At 42.5% G+C, this 26,909-nt stretch overlaps 1 protein-coding gene across 1 annotated transcript in view; it reads right to left on the bottom strand.

Moving 5' to 3' along the window:
• MAP2K1 (mitogen-activated protein kinase kinase 1) overlaps window positions 1–15,413 on the bottom strand; it is a gene marked incomplete in the record, with an annotated part of 87,422 nt that extends 72,009 nt beyond the window's left edge. Inside the window, 1 exon segment of the mRNA NM_001143716.1 lies at window positions 14,935–15,413. Within this exon segment, the coding sequence (NP_001137188.1) occupies window positions 14,935–15,014 (80 nt within the window).

The following is a 26,909-nucleotide window of genomic DNA, read 5'->3' as shown; positions in this document are numbered from 1 at the left end:
TGTAGCTCCAATTAGACCCCTAGCCTGGGAACCTCCATATGCCATGGGTGCGGCCCTAAAAAGTACAAAAGACAAAAAAAATCTGGTTTGAAGGCCAAGCAAAGCTGGGACAGTAGAAGTTACTCCTTTTGCACATCTCTATTCAATTAACTTCTTTTTAAGGAAGAGGGTGGAACATAGGAAAAGCCACCAGTCCAAAGACCTGGATTAATTAGATGTGTAACACTAAAGAAGTTACTTTCTTCCTCTGTCCTACATTTTCTCCTTTGTAAAATAAAGGGGCAAAAATAAACTTATTAAAAAGGGTAAAATTGGATGACCTCTAGATACTAATAGAATTTTCTGCAGTGATGAAAATGTTGTGATCTGTGCTGCCCAACATAGTAGCCACTAGCCGCAAGTGGCCACTGAGTCCTTGAAGTGTGGCTAGTGCAAATTAGGAATTAATTTTTAACTTTATTTAATTTTATTTGTTTACATATCTATTTACTTTGGTCTTTTTAGGGCCTCACCCGAGGCATATGGAGGTTTCCAGGCTAGGGGTCGAATCAGAGCTGCAGCTGCCAGCCTACGCCACAACCTCAGCAATGCCAAATCTGAGCCGCAACCTATACCACAGCTCACAGCAATACAGGATCCTTAACCCATTGAGCAAGGCCAGGGATCCAACCTGCATCCTCACGGATACTAGTCAGATTCATTTCCACTGAGCCATGACAGGAACTCCCAACTTTATTTAATTTTAATTCATTAAAATTTAAACAGCCATATATGGCTAGTGGCTACAGCTCTGGAGAATGTTGCTCTAAGAAGACCTCTAACATTTTATGGAATCTTTGAAGCTATGTGGGAAAAGCATGGGTATTAGAGCAGGACAGACCTGGATTCTAAACATAGTTCCATAGTTCTGCAACCTTGTGGAAATTATTTAACTTTCCTGAACTTCATTTTCCCTTTTGTACAATGGAATATTATGACCTTTCTTTTGGAATTTTAGTGCAAATTCAGATAATTGATGAAAATGGACTGGAAGGCCCTTAATAAGTGGTATTTTTCCAGTTATGATGTCCTTCAGGGACAGAAGTTTCACATCTTTTGACTTCATCCTACTGCTCCTTCCTGATCAGGTCCCATACTCTATGACCTCATAGCTGGGTCTTACAGACACGGCTCTTATCTTTCAAGAAAGTCAGCTCAGGAATTGTTCCAGATCCCCAGCTTCGGGTGAGCCTCCAGTAACCCAAGACCTCTGTGCCTCCGGAACTGCTGATTTCCGTTTACCTTGTGTCCCCTCCACCTCACATTTCAGGAATTCACAAAACCCTTCCCTGTGATTGCCTATGAAGCTGAAACTTTGTTCAATGCAACCGAAACACCTGTTGGTGGTTTCTGGTACTTTCCTCACTAACTTTCCCCTTGACTTCCCCTAATAAATATTTTATGGCTTCTTTTTTATCTGCAAATGCTTTAGGACTTTTTTTTCCCTAATTGTTCAGTGATTTAGAATACTCAAAAACAGAAACACAGCAAGCTACACTTACGGCTAACCCAGTTTAGTTACCAAAATAAAACAAGGCACAAGAGACTGTGATTTAGAAGGAATGTTCCAGTAAAATAATAAAAGTGTTGCACTCCATCTAAATTAATATGATGTACCTGGGAACTTCCACAGGCCACAGGTGTGGCCCTAAAAAGCCAAGAAAAAAAAAATATATATATATTAATATAACGTGTTAACGAGACTGGTCTAAATGTTCCACTGGTCCTTCCTTTGATGAATGAAACCTTCCCATGGCTCCAATGTCCACATTTTATCAGTGAACACAAGTGGATGCCTAAGATAAACAAGATATACTTTCTACCGTTAATAATTATTAGAATGTTAAACTACCCTCTTCTTGTTTCTCCAACATTCCACAGACTTGGAGAGAGAGGGAAAGGGAGAGAGGAGCTGAAATAAAGGCTAGCATTTTGGTAGGATTTCAATCTGGATTTGAATAAGCCATTAGACAAAGGTTTATAGTTAGCCTGGAATTACTGCTAACTTCTGAGGCCTCCCCCAATGAGGACATTTTTGAAGGATTATGTACTGAAGGAGGATATGAAATCAAACAGGGCAAATAATTTTGACTCAGAACTGTCAAATGCGCTGAGGATGGAATCTAATTCCTAAAAATAGGTATGTTGTTACAATTCAATAAAGAAACAAAATTTACCTGGACCCAGACAAAGAGACAAACCTGTTAAATATGACAATATAACTGTCATGTCATGTCTTCTCCTTACAATTCCCCAAATTTCAAGATTGAACCTGCATCTGGAACCCAGGTAGATCATTCACTCAGATCAATTGTTCCATTTTGTCTGAAAAGTAAATGCACTTAAGAGCATTCAAAATTCTGAACCTTTCTTGGTAACAGTTAAACTCAAAATAGGTCAATTCCAGAAAGGCATTCATTTCACAGGGACTTTTGTCTGTGGTTATTCTGAAAACCACTGCTTTAAAAACTGACATTATGAAGCTTAAAAATAGGCTGTCTTACTAAGTATGCTGTACTAAAATAAAACACCCTTTCCTCCCGTTTCCTCATTCCCTTTTCCCTCAAACACCTTAGGAGAGTGGTGCTGTAGAGAGAAACCCTTTTCCAGAGTTTCAGATTAATACTTGAAAAGAGATTTTTTTTTTTAAATAGTGGTAAAGTTATTAGAATTCAGTGTAAGGTTAACATAGACATGTTTTAAACCAAGTGAAGTTCCCCAAATGAAAACATGTAATATCTACACCACAAGAAAATCTGAGTTGGGATAAAAGTTCAACCACCTACTTTCACTCCAGATGTGTAAACTCCCAGCAAGTTCCTTCCCCTCTCTGGGTCTGGTTTCCTCATCTTGCAAAAGGGGCTCTAGGCTAGAGGATCTGCAAGGTCCCATTCAGCCCTAACAGGGTCTGCTTCTATAATGCTGGGCAGCCACTTCCCATTTTCATGACTCCTAGGAAGGGGCAGAAAAGTCCCTGGCCCAGAAGGTCCCTAGGAAACTTTGTTAAAGTGTTCCCCTGAGACATGAGAACTGCTATTGAAAGCAATGCAAACTGAGATGGTTATAAAATAGAAATGGTATTGAGAAGGAAAAATTAAGTTACATTTTACAGACGACACTAGTAAATCTAGAAATACTGATAGTCAATCCAAAAAATGACTAGATATAATAAGGAAATTTAACAAAGCTGCAGGATATAAACAATTTGTACAAATCAAACCACAGTCAAGATGGAAAATACAAATTTTAAAATGTCTAATCACAACAGCATCTAAATGTTAAGTACTTGAAATATTAACTCAGGACACAAAAGAATTATTCAGAAGAAACCCTAGCACCATAATAGGAAAAGAAAGAGGGAGAAAAGAGACTATCAAAACTACATGAGAATTAAGAATTTTAGAAATAGATAAAAATACCATAAAAACCAAGTAAAAGTGAATCAGAAAATGCAACAGATGAAAACATGTAATAAACTCCTTGAAGATACCAGAACTCATTGTGTAGAATAACTAACTTAGACTCATACCTCACACCAAACACATTAATTAATTCCAGATGGGACCATGTAAAGGAAAAAAAAAAAAAAAAGGCTAGAAGAAAATGAAGCCATATACGCCTGCTAGTTACGAAATGAAAATAGACTGTCTAAATACTAAAGAAAAGTAGGCTATACCATACAAATGACATGCTTTGGAAGATTTTTTAAATGTTTTTTCCTAATACAGTATAAAAAGAAAACAACACAATAGGACAATATAGCAGCCCCATAATTTATAAAACTTTAAAACGCAAAGCACACTGACCTATTGCTTCAACAAACCAGATGATAAGCAACTGTGTACCAGTTAATAAAATACACGAACAAACAAATAAATAGATAAAATGCAAAGCACATCAAAGCTATTTGGATCTATTAAAAATGACCAGAGGGGAAGAAAAGTTTGCATGAGACTTTTCAAAATGCTAAGTACAAAATTGTTCCACCTACCTCTCCAGCTTCATTTCCTGCAACCTGCTGCGACTGAAGCCCCCAGCACACTGAACTACTTGCTGGCTCGTCCACACATCCCAAGCTTTTCCACTTGTGTGAAGTTGTTCATCCTGAGCTCTCTTCCTGCCTTGTTCCCTCCTCCCTCATTCCCATGGAAATCCTAGCCATCCTTCAAGACCCAGCTCAAATGTCATCTCCTCTGTGAAGGCTCTCCTAATCTCCCCCAATGGATGTGCCTTCTTCCTCCTCTCAATGAGCTCTGACAGTACTTTCTTTGTACCTTTTCTCCTGGGGGCACTTTTCTTACTCTGTAGCCATCTGTTTCCCCCTTCTTGTGCCCCTGCAACTTCTCCCTCCCCGCCTATATGAGATTTTAAGATCCTTGGAGGCAAAGACAATCTCACTCACCTTCCTACAGCATCCAGTAGAGCAAATTAGATTCAGTAAACATTCACTAAACATTAGTTTGGACCAAACTGATGAAACACAGAAAATAACCCTATTTCAAAAATATAGCCTGGCTAAGAATTAAAGTAAAGCAGATAACCTCTAAAGGAGATCTAGTAACTATTAAAAATCACTGAACTTAAAAATCAACTTCCAGAGTTCCCGTCGTAGCTCAGTGGAAACCAATGTGACTAGCATCCAAGAGGACTCAGGTTTGATCCCTAGCCTTGCTCAGTGGGTTAAGGATCCGGTGTTGCCATGAGCTGTGCTGTAGTTGCAGATACAGCTCAGATCCAGTGTTGCTGTGGCTGTGGCATAGTAGGACGACAGCTGTTAGCTCAGATTGGACCCCTGGCCTGGGAAGTTCCATATACTGCAGGTGGGGACCTAAAGAGACAAAAAAAAAAAAAACAACTTCCTGAAGCTTGAGGAACCAGTTGAAACATTCATGTTAAATTAGTTCTTTTTTTAGAACATACTCAGTTAATATGTAACAGGAACGGTAACATGGTTCATTGCCTCTGATTCAGTGTATAAATTAATCTAGAAGAACAAAACAAATTGGTTCAAAACAGTCATAAGAATACAAATAAATAATAAAATTGGGAGTTCTTTCCTGGTGTAGCCACCTTAAGAATCCAGCATTGGGAGTTCCCATTGTGGCTCAGCAGTAACGAACCCGAATAGTATCCATCAGGACACAGGTTTGATTCCTGGCCTGCTCAGTGGGATAAGGATCCAGCGTTGCTGTGAGCTGTGGTATAGGCTGCATACAAGGCTCGGACCTGGCATTGTTGTGGCTGTGGCATAGGCCAGCAGCTACAGCTCCAATTCGATCCCCTAGCCTGGGAATCTCCATATGCCACCATCCAGCCCTAAAAGACAAAAAAAAAAAACAAAACAAAACAAAAAAAGGGGGGGGGGGAGATCCAGCATTGTCACTACAACGACCCAGGTTGCTGCTGTGGCACAGGTTTGATCCCTGGCCTGGGAACTTCCAAAAGCGGCCTAATAATAATAATAACAATAAAAATTTGGAAGCCACCTAATCAAGTGTCATTTGTGATGCCACATCCTCTCAAATTCTAATAAGCCAAAAATAAATGAAGAGCATGTGTAAAAAGTGGGGAGGAAGGGGAAGATACATTAATTTTAACTGATCACAAATATCAATCTATCTATATATAGAGATATAATATCTACATATCCCTAGTATTATATATTACATATATATATAATGGAATAACCAAAAGTTAAACTGTAAAGTGTAATATTTGTAGGTTCTTCTTTAAAAGGTACTGATACATTCAATTTTTTTTTTAATTTGTACTTGAGCAGGCTAGTATCTAAAAAAAGAGCTGTGAGGAAAAGAAATCACTCTACCTTTGTACAATTTTTCTTCAATCCCCATGTAACCTGCTGTTAATCTGACTCCCTTGCTGTCACCAAAGCAGGATGCCCCAGGGAGCTTCACCACTTCACCGAGAAATCAGAGACAGGATCAGCATTTTTAGCACTAGGCCCTGCACCAGGATTCAAAGGAAACCTGCTCTTTTAGAAACAAAAATGCAACTCATTCTGGGAGGTGTTAACTTAGCAAACAGGGAGGTGAGCTTTTAAATAGCTCTTGTGGGCTTTCAGACAACAGAACCAGGACATTGGTCATGAAGTAAAAAAATAATCAAGTAGCAGAAAAAGTCTAGGATGATTTGTTTAAAACCAGTAACTTCTGGAAGGGAAAACAGAAACAAAATTGGGGCCCTAAGCTTTTTTTCTCAGGTTTATCTCAACTTCTTCCCACTCTTTGGGTTCTCCAAGTTCTCTCAACATGTTGGAAAGATTCACCATTGCTTGACCTGTGCTTCCCATGGATGCAGCAGAGATAATTACCAATTCATACCGAGGGAAGCTCATCACAGGGAAGGGTTTTTCTGTTGTTGATAATGTGTTTGTTTAAACATTATTCTGGTTTTATCCAATCTACCAATAATGGTTTACTATATTAAGAGTATAGTGATGTTGGGAGTTCCCTGGTGGCTCAGTGGGTTAAGGATCTGACAGTGTCACTACTGTAGCACGGGTTCAATCCCTGGCCTGGGAACTTTCATATGCCACCAGTGTAGCAATTAAAAAAAAAAAAAGGGGAGTTCCTGTCGTGGCTCAGTGGTTAACAAACCCAACTAGGAACCATGAGGTTGCAGGTTCGATTCCTGGCCTTGCTCAGTGCGTTAAGGATCCGGTGTTGCCATGAGCTGTGGTGTAGGTTGCAGACGCGGCTTGGATCCCGCGTTGCTGTGGCTCTGGCGTAGACCAGTGGCTACAGCTCCAATTCGACCCCTAGCCTGGGAACCTCCATATGCCGTGGGAACGGCCTTAGAAAAGGCAAAAAAAAAGTGGCATGACTAAGTCATGAATATATTCATGGACCTAATATTCTAGGGCCTGAGTCCTTTTCCGGAACTCAGGTCCTAGAATAGCACAGAGTTAAACAGAAAAGGATACATGGAAAAAGATGAGCTTTATTTTAGTTCTTGAAAGGTGAGCAGCATTCATTCATTCCAGGCACTGTGCTAGATGTCCAGGAAATAGTACACAACATAGTCATGGTCCCTCCCCTCACCTTAAGTGTGGAGGCAAAGGTACAACAAAAATAAAATCTCACAGGAAAGTGGAGGAGGGCATTCCAGACAAAGGAAACCATGTGGGCAAGACCAGACAGAGGTAAGAAGCAGTATGCTGGGGGCTATGGGAGGACAATAAAGGTATTGTCCCAGAGAAAAATCAAGCTAGGTGGGTAAGGCAGCAGCAACAGCTACTCTACTGAAGTTTATTCTCTCCCTTTCTTGCAAAGATGCATAAATAAGTGAAAAGAGGATGTTGTGTTTATGTTTGAACAAGCACTTCATACATCTTCCTGCCAGGAGCTAGGTCATCTTTATGAACTTTTTGCCATTTCTATATCTGATGGGACAACTGCAGAGACATTCTTCCCAAGGACATAGGCTTGAGCTGGCCCTACTTTGCACCTGAAGCTGTTTTCACCCCCACCCCCCCAAAAAAAGTCTCCTTGTGGCTCAATGGGTTAAGGATCTGGCATTGTCACTACTATGGCTCTGACTACTATAGTCACACAGATTCGATCCCTGGCCTAGGGAACTTCTGCATGCCTCAGGTACAACCAAAAGAAAAAACAAAAACACTACTCTAGTACTTGTTATTGCAGCAAATAAACCAGTAGAAACATCCAAGTTCAGAACCACAATATTAGTTTGAACCACTTTAAAAGCTTCTAGTTACCGCAGTGTACATCCCAGGTAAAGCCAAAAGAGATTCCCCCAAAAGCACATCAACCCGTCTCAACCTTTCTGTCCCTTTCCTTAAGGACCTTTACACTCAAACAGATGTGTGTTTCTTACAAACCTGGCAGAACTGCTGATGCTATGAACTAGGCTCTGAATGGAATACTTCAGTAAACCTGAGGGTTTTAGCCCCAAATCCAAAAACTATGGATGCCACCAAGGCCAAACAATGCACATTTTTGTTTATTCAGCACCTTATAGCTTTCAAAGCACTTTTGTATGGGACTTCCCATTGTGGCTCAGCGGTAACGAACCCAACTAGGAATCATAAGGACTTGAGTTCAAACCCTAACCTAACCGGCATTGCCCTGAGCTGTGATGCGGGTCCCAGACACAGCTCAGATCCCATGTTGCTGGGCCACGGCAAAGGCCGGCTACTGCAGCTAATTCAACCCCTAGCCTAGGAACTTACTTTCACATGCTGCAAGTGCCGCCCTTAAAAAAAAAAAAAAAAGCACTTCTGTATTTGTCATCTTGTTTAATCTTTATGACAGTCCTTCAAGGCAGGAACAGGTCAATCATTTAATCAACAGATACCTACTGAGCACCTACTCACTGAGCAAGGAACAAATTGAGCCCCATGAAGGATACATTTTAGTGGGGGCAAGAGGAGGGGCAGATAAATACTTATAGATAATACAATGCTAATTAGTTGTGAGTACCACAAAGAAAAATAGGGCAAAATAAGAGAGTAGAGCATGACAGGGAATGGTGTAATAAGAGTAATCAACGACAGCGTCTGTGGCGAGACATATGAGCAGAGGTCTCAAGGAAATGAGGGAGCAAGTCATGTGCATATTTAGGAAAAGAGAATTCCAGGCTGAGGCAATGACAAAAGCAAAAGCTCTGACATGGGAATGTGACCAACCTACTGCAGAATAGCACAGACAATAGCATGGCTGGAGCGCATGACTGAAAGTGACAGTGGAGGAAAAACAAGAACCTGGTCGGACAGAGCCTGTAGGCTACTAAAGCAAAGATTCTGCAAACCATTCTCATCCTCACTCTACAGATAAGGAAACTAAAAGAACATACAAAAGACTTCTAAGGTCAAAGAAACCATGAGATCTTGGGAAATACCCTGCATCGCTACTGATTTCTACTCAGGGCTCAAGCTTCTCCTCATGGGGATTAAAAGCGTTATTTATTTATTTTTATGGCTGTACCCATGGCATATGGAAGTTCCCAGGTCAGGGATCAAATCTGAGCAGCAGCTGCAACCTATGCCACAGCTGCAGCAATGTCAAATCCTTTAGCCCACTATGCCATGCTGGGGATCGAAACCATGCTGCTGCAGTCAGATTCTTAACCCACTGTGCCACAGCAAGAACTCCAAAAGCATACTTTAAATACAAATAAAGAGATGAAGTATGTGCTTTATCATGGAAAGAGAGGCAAGGTACTACCCTAAAACCCAGCAATCCCATTTCTGAGTACATTCCACAGAAACTCTTACAAAAAGCCTAAAAGGAGCCTCGTATGAGGATGGTGATGGCTGCACTGCTTGAGACAGCAAGGGGCTCAAACTGTCTTACTCTAGGGAAATAATAAGTAAAATGCGGTACATGCATAGGACTGACTGCCCAGCAACCAAGAGAGATAATGAACTAGATACACATGAAACGTCATTAATAGAGCTCAGAGGAGTTCCCGTCATGGTTCAGTGGTTAATGAATCCAACTAGGAACCATGGGGTTACAGGTTCAATCCCTGGCCTTGATCAGTGGGTTAAGGATCTGGCGTTGCCATGAGCTGTGGTATAGGTCGCAGACGCAGCTCAGACCTTGCGTTGCTGTGGCTCTGGCGTAGGCAGGCAGCTACAGCTCAGATTGGACCCCTAGCCTGGGAACCTCCATATGCTGCGGAAGTGGCCCTAGAAAAGTCAAAAAGACAAAAAAAAAAAAAAAATAGAGCTCAGAAACATGGTATTTCTTAAAAAGAAATTCAAATAAAAGTTTAAGGTAGTCATTGCTTCTGTTTAAATTTTCTTGATTCTCCTCCAAGAAGGCCCCTGTCTCCTTTGAAGGTCAGTGTGGCCAATTGATTTGCGTTACAAAAATGGAAGCAAAAGTGACATGTGTCACTTCTGGGCAAAAACTTGAAAAAACCAGAAGGTAGTTCACAAGATTCCCTTCTTATTAAGCATATTTCAGACAAGGTGCTGCCATGAGCCTGAGTCCCTGATGGAATCCAATCAAGAGAGCCTTCCACTGATCTGCAAGTATGTTAAACTACTGATATTTTTCTAGTCTATCCCAACTGATGCAGATTTATTGCACAACAGCATTTTTATTAAGAAAGGGAGGCGTTCCCGTCATGGCTCAGCAGAAACGAATCTGACTAGCATCCATGAACACAGGTTCAAGCACTCAGTGGGTTAAGGATCCAGCATTGCAGTGAGCTGTGATGTAGGTCGCAGATGAAGCTTGGATCTAGCACTGCTGTGGCTATGGCATAGGTCAGCAGCTGCAACTCCGATTCAACCCCTAACCTGGGAATTTCCATATGCCGAGGGTGTGACCCCCCAAGAAAAAGAAAGGGAACATATTTAAGGTGTACAACATGATGTTTTAATATTTACACACACAGGTTAAATGATTACTATAGTCATACTAATTAACATACACATTTCATCACACAGTTACCATTTTTGTGTGTGAGGGGAGAGCACCTGAAATCTACTCTCTTAACAAATGTCCAGTAGTCAATACAGTATTATTAACTATAGTTCAGTATTCAACACAGTATTATTAACTATAGTTATCATGCTAAGCATTAGATCTCTAGCCTATTCATCCTATTAACTGCAACGCTGTATTCTCTGACAATCATCTACCCAGTTCCCCCACCTCCCCATCCCTGGTAACCACCTTTCTGCTCTCTGCTTCTATGTATTCCACCTTTTTAGATGACATTTACAAAATAAGTGAGCTCTGAGGGAGTTCCCTGGTGGTCTAATGGTGAGGATGCACTTTCGCTGCAGCAGCCTGGGTTCAATACCTGGTCTGGGAACTGAGATCCCACATCAAGCTGCTGAATGTCATGGCAAAAAAAAAAAAAAAAAAGAGAGAGAGAGAGCGAGATCATGCAGTATTTTCCTTTCTGTGTCTGTCTTACTTCATTTAGCATAATGGCCTCCAGGTCCATCCATGGTGTCAGGATTTCCTTCTCTTTTAAGGCTGAAATAGCACAACAGCTTCAGTACTCTAAGTCACAGAAACACAAAAAACCATACTATCTACCTCCCAAAGGCACATGTATGCCCAACAAAGGGACAGAATTAGAAAACCATATATTAAATATCCAGAGTGAGTGAGAAGGTGTCTATGAATCAAAGGGAAGTGGGGAGGGGGAACAAGAGTAAAGGGGAAAATAAAAGGAAAAATGAACAAGTTTTAAAAGGTTTGTTAAACACATTGTGCAAATATTAGTTATTTCATTCACTCCACAAACATCTGCATACTTGCTACGTTCTAGGTACCACAAGAGCAGTGAATCAAAAAAAGGCAGTCCTATGCTTAGAGCTTATGGTGTACAGGAGAGAGAGATATTTAAAATACCCTACTAAAGATTATGTACAGCGAATGAATGCCATCAAAAAATCAGGTAAGGAGTTCCCATTGTGGCACAGTGAGTTAAGGATCCAGTGTTGCCACAGCTATGGTGTAAATCACAGCTGTGGCTCAAATTCAATCCCTGGCCCAGGAACTTCCACATGCCGCAGGTGGAACCAAAAAAGGACCAAAAAAAAAAAAAAAAAAAAAAATCAGGTGACATGAGAAAGAGGATCTACTTTAGCTTAGGTAGTCTGTGAACATCTCTGAGGAAATGACATCTACACAGAGAGGTGAAGATTGTTTCCTTCCTAGCTTGGGAAGAGGAAGGAATGATTCATTCCAGGCAAAGGGAACAGCATATGCAAGGCCCTGGAGGGAGAAGGGACCATCCCATGGAGGAAGTGAAAGAGGACCAATATAACATGTAATGGAAGAAAGGAGCAGCAGGAAATGTGGTTAAAGAGACTGGGGGTGGGGGCACAAAGCAGGTTCACTGCCCATGTAAAATGTATGTATTTTATTCTAACTGAAGTGAAACCATGAAAACATTTTAAACAGGGGAGTGATAAGAATTTATTTCATTCTAACATTTAGCACCCTTCAACACATTCCAAAACCTGTCAAAAAAATTTTTTTGCATTCTTTTTCTTCAAGGACCCCCAAGAATTTGCATAGATTTCAGATCCCATATAACCCAGCGCTAGCTGAACCGGGTAAGCGCTATGTTAGAGACCAGTCCCACAGAACCACAGAGAAGCAACCTTGCCAATCTGGTACCAAGAGCTCTTTAATGTCAATGGATTTTTTTTCCTTTATTTACACTATATGATAATGTTCAAAACTATGCCCTGGTCTAATCACAGAAATCATGAGTAAATCATCTTTGCTTTTTGAAAAAGGTGAAAGATGTAGATATGTACAGCTTCCCCCCCACAAGTGGTCAGAAAACTTAGGGGAACAGTGCCTATTTGTCCCTGACAGCCCACACAAAGATACACAGCAATGAGTCATGGAGGAAGATGCAGATGGCACAGAAAACTGAACAAAGGAGAGTCATTTATCCAGAAGTTAATCACCTTAACACCACCATGACTAGAAATTACCTTCTGGTTTCCTTCAGCCTTCTCAATATTTAGCCAGTAATAAAGGTACCAACAACTAACATTCATGGAAGGTTTATTATTATTAGCTCATTTAATCTCACAACTATGGAGTTCCTGTCCTGCCTCAGTGGTAATGAACCCAATTAGTATCCATGAGGACACGGGTTCGATCCCTGGTCTCGCTCAGCGGGTTAAGGATCCGGCATTGCCGTGAGCTGCAGTGTAGGTCGCAGATGTGGCTCGGATCCCGAGGTGCTGTGGTGCAGGCCAACAGCTATAGCTCCAACTGGACCCCCAGCCTGGGAACATCCACATGCCATAAGTTTGGCCCTAAAAAGACAAAAAAAAAAAAAAAAAAAAAAAAAAAACCTTGACAACTACTCTAAATAGGTTCTATAATCAGACCCATTTTCACAGATGAAGAAACTAAACCTAAGCCTTAGAGAGACTAAGAGACTTGTCCCAGGTCACAAAACCCCAAGTAATAGAGCCCAGTTTCAAACTTAGCCTGACCCCAGAGCCCAACCTCTAACCACTGTTTAGAATCTCTCAGTCCCACCCAAACTCCAGGGTAGTTTCTTCTTTTCCTCCCTATACTGTTTTCTTATAATGAAACTCCTTCCCTTTGCAAGAACACAGCAATGGTGTCACAATTAACAACAGAATGACCATAGGTATTTCCACTTCGTACCCTCCTCCAAATCAAAAGGGAGCAGGATGATCAGGCCACGACATTCAGTGAGAATCAACCTTGGTCAAAACTTGTCCTGGCCTAAAAAAAAAAAAAAAAACCAAAAAACCAAAAAAACAAAAAAAAAAAGGAGTTCCCGTCGTGGCGCAGTGGTTAACGAATCCGACTAGGAACCATGAGGTTGCGGGTTCGGTCCCTGCCCTTGCTCAGTAGGTTAATGATCCGGCATTGCCATGAGCTGTGGTGTAGGTTGCAGACGCGGCTCGGATCCCGAGTTGCTGTGGCTCCGGCATAGGCTGGCGGCTGCAGCTCCGATTCGACCCCTAGCCTGGGAAACTCCATATGCCACGGGAGCGGCCCAAGAAATAGCAAAAAGACCAAAAAAAAAACCAAAAAAACAAAAAAAAAACTTGTCCTGGCCTGCCCTGTCCTGGAGGCCTTTCACACTATTTTAAGGGGATAAAACTCTGTACACTAAAATTGAATGTTTGCAAAGTAATCCACAGACCTGTACAAGTTAATATCATGCAAAACAGACACTACAATAGTGAAAGGAGTTTGTTGAGAACATGTCTGAGGAATGCAGTTGAGCTCCCACCACAGGTCTGTCCACCACTGGCCCTGTGGTCATCATAAGGACAGAAAGAGTCACCAAGTCCCCAGGCTATTAAAATCTAGAGAGACAAAGGAAGGTTACAGAAATCACCAAAGGGCAGAAGGTTCAGGCCTAATCTATTCATTTTATTAGTTAGCTTTCTCAGTCTTCAGTCTGCAGGTAAGAGATTAAGAACTAAATCTTTTCTGGTATTTCTCCAGCTCACCAAGTCTTTCTTCCTCATACAATCCTGTCCCTTACCCAGGACGAAAAGCAGATGTAGGAACTTGGAAACAGCAATGAAACAGTTTCATCACTGTCTAATGAAATAAAGTGCTGGTTTGTGGGCAACACTGGAAGCTGCAGAAATGGAGCACCTTATGTGTGATTTCCAAGGCCAAGGTGTCAGGCCTCAGGTCAGAAATTTAGGGATCATGGTCAAATAAAAAACCCCAGGAGACACTAATGAAAAGCGATTTGATGAATGAGTGAATGAATGGTCAGAAGAAGAAAAAGAAAAGCCGCTCCCTTAGAGACAAGAGGGTTTCCAGGAAGGCCAAGGAATGGGAGCCCCCAAAGTCGACAAGGGAGAAGCCACGGGAATATCAGTGTACACACGCCCCCCCCCCCCCCCGGGCCAGGCGGTAGCCGCAGCGAGGCAATCCTAGGCCACAGGTGTCAGGTAAGAAGGTGAGGGCTGCTAGCCGGTCCCAACTCCACACTCTACAAACTGAGCTGGTCTCAAAGACGCAGATGTGATCTTAATTACTCCAAGACATCTGCTCCCTTCTCCTCGTTACAGGCCAAAATCCCGGAGGATCTGGGGAAAACAGCTGGGGACGGGCGGGCAATGAACCAGTTTTTAATCTTTAAGGGAGAAGAGGAAAATGATCAGAAGTCAGGGATGACTGAAAGGGTCGGGAAAGGGGTGGGGATGGGCGGGGGGGGGGGGAGATCGACACTCCTTGGGTCCACTGACCGGTCTGAATCAGGAGCACAATCAGTGCTTAGTCACCTCGGCGGCGGGGAGTTCCTCGAGCCCGACAGCCCGAGACGTACGTGACGACTCGAGAGGAGCCCCGCGCGCCGCACGCACCCGACTCCGCTCTTGCGCCCCGGCCCGGGCCACCTCAGCACCCCCAGACTTACTCCGCCGAGCTGGTCCCGTTAACCGCGGAGCCGTCGGGGGCCGGGTTCAGCTGGATGGGCGTCGGCTTCTTCTTGGGCATTTTGGACCGAGCGAAAGCGCTTCCAACTCCGCGGGGAGGGCGGCCCCTCTTGTTTCCTCCCTCTGAGCTGCCCGGCGCCCGGCGCGCGGGACCAAGTCAGGGCCACCGGCCCGGGGCTGCCTTCGGGGGGCGCGCTCCGCGCGGTCCTGTCGGCACCGAGGGGGCCGGTGGCGGTCTCGGGAGACCCCCCGCCTTACTCTCTTGGTGCACAGCAAACCGAAGGGCTTCCCCGCCGGCGCAGCTCCGCAGCCCGGGATTCCCTCCGACTCTACTGCAGTCAACCGGTCCCTCCCGCTCGAGGGGCGCCGCGGCGCGCGCACTACAGCCTTGTCCAGCTACAGCCGGGGAAAGTGCGCCGCCGCTACCGCCGCGTTCCAAGCGGGTCCGCGCAGCCGTCCCAGAGAGGGACTGGAGGGCGGGGGAGGGGCGGGGAAGGGGGAAGCCTCACCTCCCCACCCAGGAGGCTGCGTTTTCCACACACCCACTCGGCTCCGCCCCTATTACCTAGCCGACAGCCAATAGGAGCACTCCTCGGCAGCAGATGACGCGGAAATACGTCACGGGGGCGCGGCGCGTTAACCTGGGGGAGGGGTCCGGTGGTGGTTCAGCCGCGCCCTCTGCTGCCCAGAGGCACGCAGGTGGACCCATGGAGAAAAGAGGTCGTGAATCCTGGTTCCCACAGCTAGCAGAGAGGGGAGCTTGACCTGGTTGGTAGCGACACAGTCTCCTGCTCTGCGGTGATTATAGACCCCAGGCCGAGTCACGTTGACAGAGCTGAAGTAATAAAATGAATAAAGGAAAAGACCCGATTTTTGTTTCTAGAGGCAGCGTCGGAAATAGTCAATTTGTCTAGAGACTCCTTGCGCACAACAAACTGGCAAATAGATATACAGATACATATAAAACGGTAATACTACTAATCTGTTAACGAAGGTACAGGGAGATGGGTATTCAGTGGTGATGAGACTGTAAATTGGGGCAACCTTTTCTGAGAGCATGTTGGGAATATATTTTTAAAGTTTTAAAAACAAAAAAAGCTTTTTCAACCAAGATTTCCAGTTCTATAAAACTGAGGAAATAAGATATCAATAAAAAGCTTAAGATCAAAGGTGATTCAAATGACTGAAAGTACACATTGAATCCATCTCTTCCCCTTCGCCTTTCCTAAAGTTCTAAAAGCATTAGGTGTGCAAAACAATGCAAGCATCTGCACCTAGTGGCTCAGAGAAGCGTGTCAGCTGTTTGCAGTATATAGAGAATAAGGTTTCCTTTTCATTTTGTAGACTATTTGAAGTTTTATTATTGTTATTATTATTATATATAGCATATTCAATTTTAAACATTTTAAAAAATTGTTAAGATTAATATGAGAATGTAGGAGTTCCCTCTGTGACACAGTGGGTTAAGAAGCTGGATTTGATCCCCCGCCTGGTGCAGTGGGTTAAAGGATCCAGTGTTGCCACAGCTGTTTCATAGGTTAAAGGTGCAGCTCAAATTCAATCCCTGGCCAGAGAACTTCCATATGCCACCAGTGCAGCCATTTAAAAGATAAAAAAAAAAAAAAAAAGATGAGAATGTAAAATAGTGCAGATAATTGGAAAAATAGTCTGGCAGATCCTCAAACAGTTAAATATAGTTACAGCATGCCCCAGCAGTTCCACTCCTATGTGCTCAAGAGAAATGAAAAAATATATATCCATACAAAATTTGTACACAACTGTTTATGCAAACGTTATGGCAGCCTTAGTTATAACAGCCAAAAAGTGGAAACAGCCTTAGTTATAACAGCCAAAAAGTGGAAACAGCCCTTTCTTTCTTTCTTTCTTTCTTTCTTTCTTTCTTTCTTTTTTTTCTTTGTCTTTGCTTGCGGCATATGGAAGTTCCCATTCCCAGTTCCCAGGCCAGGGATCGAACCTGAGCTACAGCAGTGACCCAAGCAGCTGCAGTGACAATGCCAGATCTTTAACCCGCTGTGGCACAAGGGAAATCCTAGCAAAGGTTTCTTAAACAAGACACACACATTAAAAAACCCCACAAGTCGTAAAGGAAAAATATGATAAATTGGACTACATTACTGTTAATTACTTTCAACCTTCAAAAAGTGTAAAAAAGGGAGTTCCCGTCGTGGCACAGTGGTTAACGAATCCGACTAGGAACGATGAGGTTGTGGGTTCGGTCCCTGCCCTTGCTCAGGGGGTTAATGGTCCGGTATTGCCGTGAGCTGTGGTGTAGGTTGCAGATGCGGCTCGGATCCCGCGTTGCTGTGGCTCTGGCGTAGGCTGGCGGCTACAGCTCCAATTCCACCCCTAGCCTCGGAACCTCCATATGCCGCGGGAGCGGCCCAAAGAAATAGCAAAAAGACAAAAAAAAAAAAAAAGTGTAAAAAAGAGTTCCCTGGTGGTGCAGTGTTAAGGATCTGGTGTTGTCACTACTGTGCCTCGGGTCACTGCTGTGGCACAGGTTCAGGCCCTCTCCAGGCAAGTTCCACATGCCACTGATGTGACCAAAAAGAAAAAAAAAAGATAAAAAGGAGAGGAGACATTTGCAACACATATATTGGAAAAAGAAATCATATCTATAATATATGAAGAACTCCTACATGGGAGTTCCCATCGTGGCTCAGTGGCTAATGAATCCGACTAGGAACCATGAGGTTGCGGGTTCGATCCCTGGCCTTGCTCAGTGAATTAAGGATCTGGTGTTGCCGTGAGCTGTGGTGTAGGTCGCAGACTCAGCTTGGATCTGGCATTGCTGTGGCTCTGGCATAGACTGGCGGCTACACCTCCAATTCGACCCCTAGCCTGGGAACCTCCATATGCCATGGCTGTGGCCCTAGAAAAGACAAAAAAAAAAAAAAAATGGTAACATATTAACCAGAAGAAGATATGAAAAGATGCTGAACTTCTTTATCAGGAAAATGCAACTTAAAACCACAATGTGAGGAGTTCCCGTGGCACAATGGCTAGGAACCATGGGGTTGTGGGTTCAATCCCTGGCCTCGCTCAGTGGGTTGGGGATCTGGCTTGCAGTGAGCTGTGGTTTGGGTTGCAGATGCGGCTTGGATCCCGAGTTGCTGTGGCTCTGGCATAGGCTGGCGGCTACAGCTCCAATTGGACTCCTAACCTGGGAACCTCCATATGCTGCAGGTGCTGCCCTAGAAAAGACAAAAAAAGAAAAAAACCACAATGTGAGTACCTAATGCCACTAAACATACACTTGCAAATGCTCAAAATTATAAAATTTTTATGTATATTTTTCCACAATAATTTGAAAACACTATGATACTACACTTACTATTCTGGCTAAATTGAAAAGGATAAATAATATCAAATGTTGATAAGACGTGAAGCAACTAAGGCAGGACTTTCTTACACTGATGGTGGAAGTATAAATTTATGCAACAAATTTGAAAAACTGTTTGGTAATATGTTCTACAAGGTAGAACTTATATCCTACACCCAGAGATTCTGATCCCAGGCACATACCTATGGAAATCAATATATATGTTCAACAAAAAATAAATGCAAGAATATACATAGCAACACTGTTGTAATAGTTATTAGGAAAACAACCCGAATGTCCATTAAGGGTAAATGGATAAATTGTGGTAAACACATGTCATGGAATGATAGCATTGTGAAAGTAGACTACAACTACACTACTTGCAACAGTATGAATGAATCTCACCAACATCCTGTTGAGTAGAAGAAGGTGACACAAGAAATATATGTATATATTTGAGCATATATATATAATCAAAACTGGCACATTTAATCTCTGGTGGTAGAAGTTGGGATAATGGTTATCCTTGAGGAGGAGAGTAACTGAAAGGTGAACTGAAGGAGGCTTTTAGGGTGCTGGTAATATTTGCTTTCTTGATCTGGGTGGAGATAATAGGAAAGTGTGTGTTCCATTTATGATTTATATTGTCTGCCAATAAAACAGTCTATGTTCTGGATCAATGCCACACTTCCATAAAACAATTACTAGAGAAAAAAAAGAAATTGACTCAACATCACTAATAATCCGTGAAATGGAAATCAAAACCATAATGAGATATCACCTCACACCAGAATGGCTATCATCCAAAAGACAAGAGATTTCTCCTGTGCTGCAGTGGGTGAAAGATCCGGTGTTGTCACTGCGGCAGCTTGGGTCACTGCTGTGGCTTGGGTTTGATCCCTGGCTGGGGGATTTTTGTGCACTGCAGGCACAGCCAGAAGGAAAAAAAAAGGACAAGAGATAAGCACTGGAGTTCCCATTGTGACTTAGTGGAAATGAATCTGCCAAGTATCCATGAGGATGTGGGTTTGATCCCTGGCCTCGCTCAGTGCATTAAAGATCTGGCATTGCCAGAAACTGTGGTGGAGATCTCAGATATGGCTCAGATCTGGTGTTGCTATGGCTGCAGTGTAGGCCACAGCTGCAGCTCCAATTCAACCCCTAGACTGGGAACCTCCTTGTGCTACAGATGGGGCCCTAAAAAGACAAAAAAAAAAAAAAAAAAAAGAGAGATAAGTGCTGGCACAGTGTGGAGAAAAGGGAATCCTTGGGTATTGGTAGGAATGCAAACTGATATATCCAACATGGAAAACAGTATAGAGGTTCCTCTAGGGAGTTCCCTTGTGACTCAGTGGGTTAAGCACTGTCACTGAAGTGACTTGAATGGCTGCTGTGGTACAGATTCAATTCCTGGCCCAGGAATGTCCACATGCCACAGGTATGGATAAAAAAGAAAAACCATAAAAATTAAAAACATATCTACCAAATTACCGAGCAGTCCCACTCCTGAGTATATATCCAAAGAAACTGAGATCAGAATCTAACAGATTTATCTGTACTCCCACGTTCACCATGGCATTATTCACAGTAGGCAAGATATGGAAACAGGAGTTCCTGGTGCAACTCAGCAGAAACGAATCTGACTAGTATCCATGAGGACAGGTTCTATCCCTAGCCTCACTCAGTGGGTTAAGGATCCGGTGTTGCTGTGAGATGTGGTGTAGGTCGCAGGCAAGGCTCAGATCTGGCATTGCTGTGGCTGTGGTGTAGGCTGGCGGCTACAGCTCCAATTCAATCCCTAGCCTGGGACCATCTATATGCCAAGGGCAGGGCCCTAAAAAGACAAAAAAAGCAATAAGATATGGAAACAGCCTAAGTGTCTGTCAACAGGTGGATAAACAAAGGAGACCTGTTGTATGGACACAGTGGAATATTATTCAGCCATGAGATAGAGGGATTTGTGACTGTGGATGAACATTATGCTAAGTGAGATAAATCAGGCAGAGAAAGACAAATACTGTATGAGCTCACTTGTGTGTGGAATCTGAAATAGCCAAACTCAGGGAAACAGAGAGTAGAGCGGAGATTACCAGGGACTGTGGTGGAGGAAATGAGGAGCTATTAGTCAAAGGGTACAAACCTCTAATTTAGGGATCTAATGTACAGCTTGGTGATTAATTAGAGCTAAAATACTATGTTATGTAACCACATGTTGATAAGAGTAGGTCTTAAATGTTCTCACCATAAAACAGAAATGCTAATTATGGGAAGACATGGAGGGTTTAGCTAATCCTATGGTGGTAATCATTTTGCAATGTATGTGTCAAATGCACACCTTAAACTTATACAATGTTATATGTTAAGTATATCTCAATGAAACTGCAGGGGAAAAGAAATCATGAGAAAACTTTTTTTTTCCCTCAGAAAATAGGTCTGACAGACAGAAATATATTTTTATTCTGTTTTTTTTTCTATTTTTAATCTATTTATTTATTTTTTGCTTTTTAAGGCCACACCCACAGCATATGGAGGTTCCCAGGCTATAGGTCAAATCAGAGCTACAGCTGTCGGCCTACACCACAGCCACAAGGTCCAAGCCAAGCCTGTGACCTAGATCACAGCTCATGGCAAGGCCAGATCCTTAACCCACTAAGTGGGACCAGATATTGAACCCAAGTCCTCTTGGATCCTAGTCAGGTTCGTGGTTGCTGAGCCACTATGGGAGCTCCTGTTTTGTTTTTTAGATTGAAAGAATAACATAGGCCTTTTTCACATTAAAACATTTACGTCTTCTGAAGATTTTTATTTCAAATTTTGTGGATTTTTAAAAATTTATTAACTAATAACAGCTTATTATGTGGGAAAAAACTAGAATAATATAAAAATATAGTAAGAACCATTCAGGATTCACTACTCAGTAATAATTTCTGTTTGCATTATAGAGTCTTGTGTTCATCTTAGTCATACACAGTTGATATTATAGGATCCATGAACTTTATGATATTATCAATTTGTGAGTTTTATTTTATTACTATTATTATTTTTGTCTTTTTGCCTTTTCTAGGGCTGCTCCTGTGGCACATGGAGATGCCAGGCTAGGGGTCTAATTGGAGCCACAGCCACAGCATTGCGGGATCCGAACCACGTCTGCAACCTACACCGCAGCTCATTGCAACGCAGATCCTTAACCCACTGAGTGAGGCCACGGATTGAACCTGCAACCTCATGGTTCCTAGTCGGATTCGTTAACCACTGAGCCATGAAGGGAATTCCCTGTGAGTTTTATTTTAGAGGCAAGTCCATATTTGCTTCTCACAATTTAAGATCTTTTATTCTCTTATTATGAAAAATTCAGTTGGGGAACTCAAACCTAAAAATGTCAGAGTACTCTGGTGGCTCAGAGGGGTAAGGATCTGTCATTGTCACTGCTAAGATGTGGGTTTGATCCCTAGCCCTGGAACTTCCACATGCTGCAGGCTTGGCCAAAAACAAACAAACAAAAGATGTCAAGTTATTGTAAACAGAGGTTAATCCATACAAAGAAATTCCACCTTATACTTTTCCCTCTTTTTATGTATTTATTTTTTTATTTTTGCTTTTTAGGGCCACACCTGCGACATATGGAAGTTCCCAGGCTAGGGCTCGAATCGGATTTGCAGCTGCCAGGCCTACACTACAGAAAGGCCAGATCCGAGCCACAGCTCATGGCAACGAGAAGGGTAACAGTGTGAAGGGTAACACAACCCTATCCTCTCCCTTCAGAAGAGGTACATCTGCTTCCTCTGTTCTGGATGTCAGACATTCCAAATGCGATGAAACCACTGGGTTATTTTGGGAGTCACTTTAAATGGTCACTTGCCCTTCATTTAAAGGAAAATGTGCCTCAGCAAGGTGAGGGCTGATGCAATTTCAATTGCTCTTTAAGGATGTGGCTTCAACCAGACAGGATGTCAGCTCCAGCACCTTTTTTGGGAGGGGAGTGGGGGTGAAGACCTTGTCCTGGCTTGGCATCCATGAGAGGAGATGTCGTATTTGCTTCACCCTTGGAGAGCACAGTGAAAGAAGATACACTTGGGACATACCAGCTTCCTAGAGGGCAGCTGTGCAGAAGGAAGTCTTGACTTCCTTTGAAATCACCATCCAGGATCCTGGATATTCTTAATCTTTCATCTGGTCTGAGAGGAAACAAATCTTTGTCAGGACGTTTATTTGAATGCTCGTCATCACTGCTCTTTTATGGAAAACCCCTGACTCATTCTTTTCCTGCCGAGTGCTCTGTAAAGACTACAAAGAGGAAATTTAAAATGAAAGTGATCACTTAATCTATAGAGAATGGGAGCAGAGGCCAGGTTTTACAAAGAGTTTAGAGCTTGCCTAAAAAGAGTTTCAGCTCCAACAATGTACTGTGGGTGACATGTGGCCCTTGGTTTATGTCTATTTTAAGATACTTTAAGTTATAATTGTTGATACATCAATGTGTTTGGTAGTTGTATATACTCCCTGGGAGCAAAGAATCTCTTCTCTGCAATGTGCCAGGTTGTTTTAATTGTACAGCCTTATAAAATACAAAGTATTATTATTGGCACTGTTATGTCATTATAATTACTACTGAGTCATGCAGCTATTTATTCTTGCTCCTGCATGTGCTTCCTCTTTATAACTACATCTTAGAGTATCTGATATAGGGCTTCTGCACATATAGGGTGGAAGACTGAGTCAATTTTAGAATTTTAGAGCTAGAACATAGAGGTCATGGTATCCATTCACCCTATTTTATACATGGCAAAACTGAGCCTCAGATGGTTTAGTGGTGGCCGTTGCAGTCACAGAGTGGCTTGATGTAGGATCTCAGTTCCCAAACCAGGGATTGGACCCGGGCCACAGCTGTGAGTGGGCTGAGTCCTAACCATTAGGCCACCGGGGAATTCCCAATCCACACTTCTTTTGAGTTCTTTGAATCTGGCACCAAACTTAGAAACTGACACAACTAAATGTCATTCAAACTTAGTTTATAAACTGTTGGAGGAAAAAAGCAATCTCATATAAAACTCGTAATGCATACAGTTCAAATTTATTTTAGGGAAGGAGTTCCCATCGTGGCGCAGTGGTCAGTGAATCCGACTAGGAACCATGAGGTTGCAGGTTCGATCCCTGGCCTTGCTTAGTGGGCCGACGATCCGGCATTGCCGTGAGCTGTGGTGTAGGTTGCAGATGTGGCTTGGATCTGGCGTTGCTGTGGCTGTGGCATAGGCCGGCAGCTACAGCTCCGATTAGACCCCTAGCCTGGAAACCACCATGTGCTGCAGGAGTGGCCCTAGAAAAGACAAAAAAAAAAAAATTATTTTAGGGAAATATTCAGAGGTGTGCACAAAGATTTATATACAACAGAGATATGTATTTCAATATTACTCATAATAACAAGCTAAAGACACAAATATACCTGTTTGCTGGCTCTCTCACTCTTTTTGTCTTTTTAGGGCTGCACCATGGCATATGGAGGTTCCCAGGCTAGGAGTCGAATTGGAGCTATAGCCACCAGCCTACACCACAGTCACAGCAATGCCAGATCTGAGCCATGTCTTCGACCTACACCCCAGTTCATGGCAACGCCAGATCCCTAACCCACTGAGTAAGGCTAGGGATCGAACCTGCGACCTCACGGATACTAGTCAGATTCATTTCCAGTGAGCCACAAGGGGAACTCTTCGTTTGCTCTCTTTTATTGAATTCAATGTTCTTTTCTTCTTGGAAGAAACTATAAGAATTTGTTAACAGTAATTACCTTTAGAAAGAAAGACTGGGAGCTCTCTTCCAGTGCAGCAGGTTAAGGACCCAGTGTTGTCACTGCTGAAGCACAGGTTCGATCCCTGGCCCATGCCATAGGCACAACCAAAAAGAAAAGAAAAGAGGGCTTGTCTTCAATCCCTGGCCTTGATCAGTGGGTTAAGGATATAGCATTACTGAAGTTCCTGTCGTGGCACAGCGGAAACGAATCTGACTAGAAACCATGAAGTTGCAGGTCAATCCCTGGCCTTGCTCAGTGGGTTAAGGACCTGGCATTGCCGTGAGCTGCCTTGAGCTGTGGTGTAGGTCGCAGACGTGACCATTAAAGAAAATAAATAAATAAAATAAAAAAGTGAATACTCATTCAATTTCTTTAATGTAACATGTCCCAAATTCAGTGCTATATGCCCTTGAGAACTGGGAACTCAATAAATATATTCAAATTACTTTAAACACTATTGAAGGAATTTTCTTTTACATTTTAAAGACATTTTCCTTTTTTTTTTTTTTTTTTTGTTTCCTGGCTTCACATGTGGCATATGAAAGTTCCTGGGCTAGGGGTTGAATTGGAGCCTCAGCTGCAACCTACACCATAGCTGTGGCAACACTGGATCTTTAATCCACTGCTCCTCGTCAGGGATCCAACCCGCGCCACCACAGACACAATGCCAGATCATTAACCCTCTGTGCCACAGCAGGAATTACTTACAAACCTCTCTTATACTGTGAGTTTCTTTTTTAACAGATCTGTTGAGGCATAATCACATGATAGATGACATACATTGAAAGGATAAAATTTGAACAGTTTTGACATATGTGGAGAAATTATCACCACAATCAAGATAATAAAAGTATCCATTAACCCCAACATTTTCCTTGTGCCCCTTAAGAGTTCCTCCCTCATCTCCCCATTGCCCTCACTATAGTTTGCATTTTCTAGAATTATACATAAATGGAATTCTATGGTATATATGCTTTAATGTGCCTTTTGGGGGAGTCTGGCTTCTTTCATGGAGCAAAATTTCTGAAGTTCATCTATGTTGCCATGCATGTTAATAGACCATTGATTACTAAGTAATATGTCATTTTATGGATATATCACAATTTATTTATTCATCTTTTGGTGGATATTTGCCTTGTTTCCAGCTTTTTGGCTATTACAAAGAAGGCTGCTATGAACATTTGTGTGTAAATCTTTATATGGCTACGTTTTCATTTCTCTTGGGATGCCCAAGAGTGAAATGGCTGGGTCATACGGTAGGTATATATTGAAGCTTTTTTTTTGTTTTTTTTTTTGTCTTTTTGCCTTTTCTAGGGCTGCACCTAAAGCATATGGAGGTTCCCAGGCTAGGGGTCTAATCGGAGCTCTGCTGTGGCTTTGGTGTAGCTGCTGGCCTACACCAGAGCACAGCAACTCAGGATCCGAGCTGCGTCTGCAACCCACACCACAGCTCACAGCAACACCGGATCCTTAACTCACTGAACAAGGCCAGGGACCGAACCCGAAACCGCATGGTTCCTAGTCAGATTCATTAATCACTGAGCCACAACGGGAACTCCCAGGTATATATTGAAGTTTTAAAGAAATTTCCGAACTGTTTTCCAAAGTGTTTAATCTATTTTACATTCCCATCAGCACTGTAGGAGAGTTACAGGTGTTCTATGGATGCTCATATTTACCATTATCTGGTATGATCAGTCTTTTAAAAATATTAGTCATTCTAGTGGATGCATAGGAGTACCTCATTGTGGTTTTAGTTTATACTTCACTACTGACTAACAATATCAAGCATTTTTTATGTACTTGATATTCACATATCCTCCTTGGTTAAGTGAATGTTTAAATCTTTTGCCCATTTTAAACTGGGCTGTCTGTCTTATTGCTGAGTTTTAAGAGGTCTTAAAATATTCTAGATACAAGTCCTTTGTCAAATATATGATTTGCAACTATTTTCTCCCTGCCCATGGTTTTCTTTGAAGAACAAAGTTTTGTATTTGGATGAAGTCCAATTTACTGATCTTTTGTAGTTCATGTTTTTTTGGATTCTACCTAGGAAACTTTTGCCATTCAAATACCATCAGGGGAATTTTCTTTCATACTTTGAATAACATCTCAAACTTTGAATTTTCAAAATATGCTCCTCAGTTATGCAAACACTTAAGGAACAGCTCCTCAGCTCCCTCACCTGGTGAGAATGCTCTTTAAAGCATTTGAGCATAAAACATTTTAGAATTATGAGAGTCCAAAATAATCTAAAGCACTTTCTATTTTTCAAAAAGAAATTGTTTTTTGGCCTTTTTAGGGCCACACCCGTGGCATATGGAGGTTCCCAGGCTAGGGGTTGAATCAGAGCTGTAGCGGCTGGTCTACACCACAGCCATAACAAAGCCAGATCCAAGCCATGTCTGTGACCTATAGCAACACTGGATCCTTAACCCACTGAGCAAGGCCAGGGACTGAACTGGCATCCTCATGGTTACTAGTCGGTTTCATTTCCTGCTGCGCCACAATGGGAAATCTGGGTCTGTCAAACCTTGATGCTGTGTTTGCTGAAGGTAACTTTTTTTTCCCGGTTTTTTGAATAGTTAACACATTTATATGTTCCAAAAAAGTATAGTGTTAAGTCCCTATCCTACCCTGTCTTATATACCATGTTCCCATACCCACAGATAGTACTTATTCTCCCTCAGTGTGTGTGTACACACCCATGCAAGCAAATACCAATATATTTGGACTCACTTTAGTTATTATTTTTTTGTCTTTTGTCTTTATAGGGCCTCACCCGAAGCATATGGAGGTTCCCAGGCTAGGAGTCTAATTGGAGCTGC

This window comes from Sus scrofa, chromosome 1 (assembly GCF_000003025.6).
Source record: "Sus scrofa isolate TJ Tabasco breed Duroc chromosome 1, Sscrofa11.1, whole genome shotgun sequence".
Lineage (NCBI taxonomy): Eukaryota > Metazoa > Chordata > Mammalia > Artiodactyla > Suidae > Sus > Sus scrofa.
This window is presented reverse-complemented; position numbering and strand designations above follow the sequence as displayed.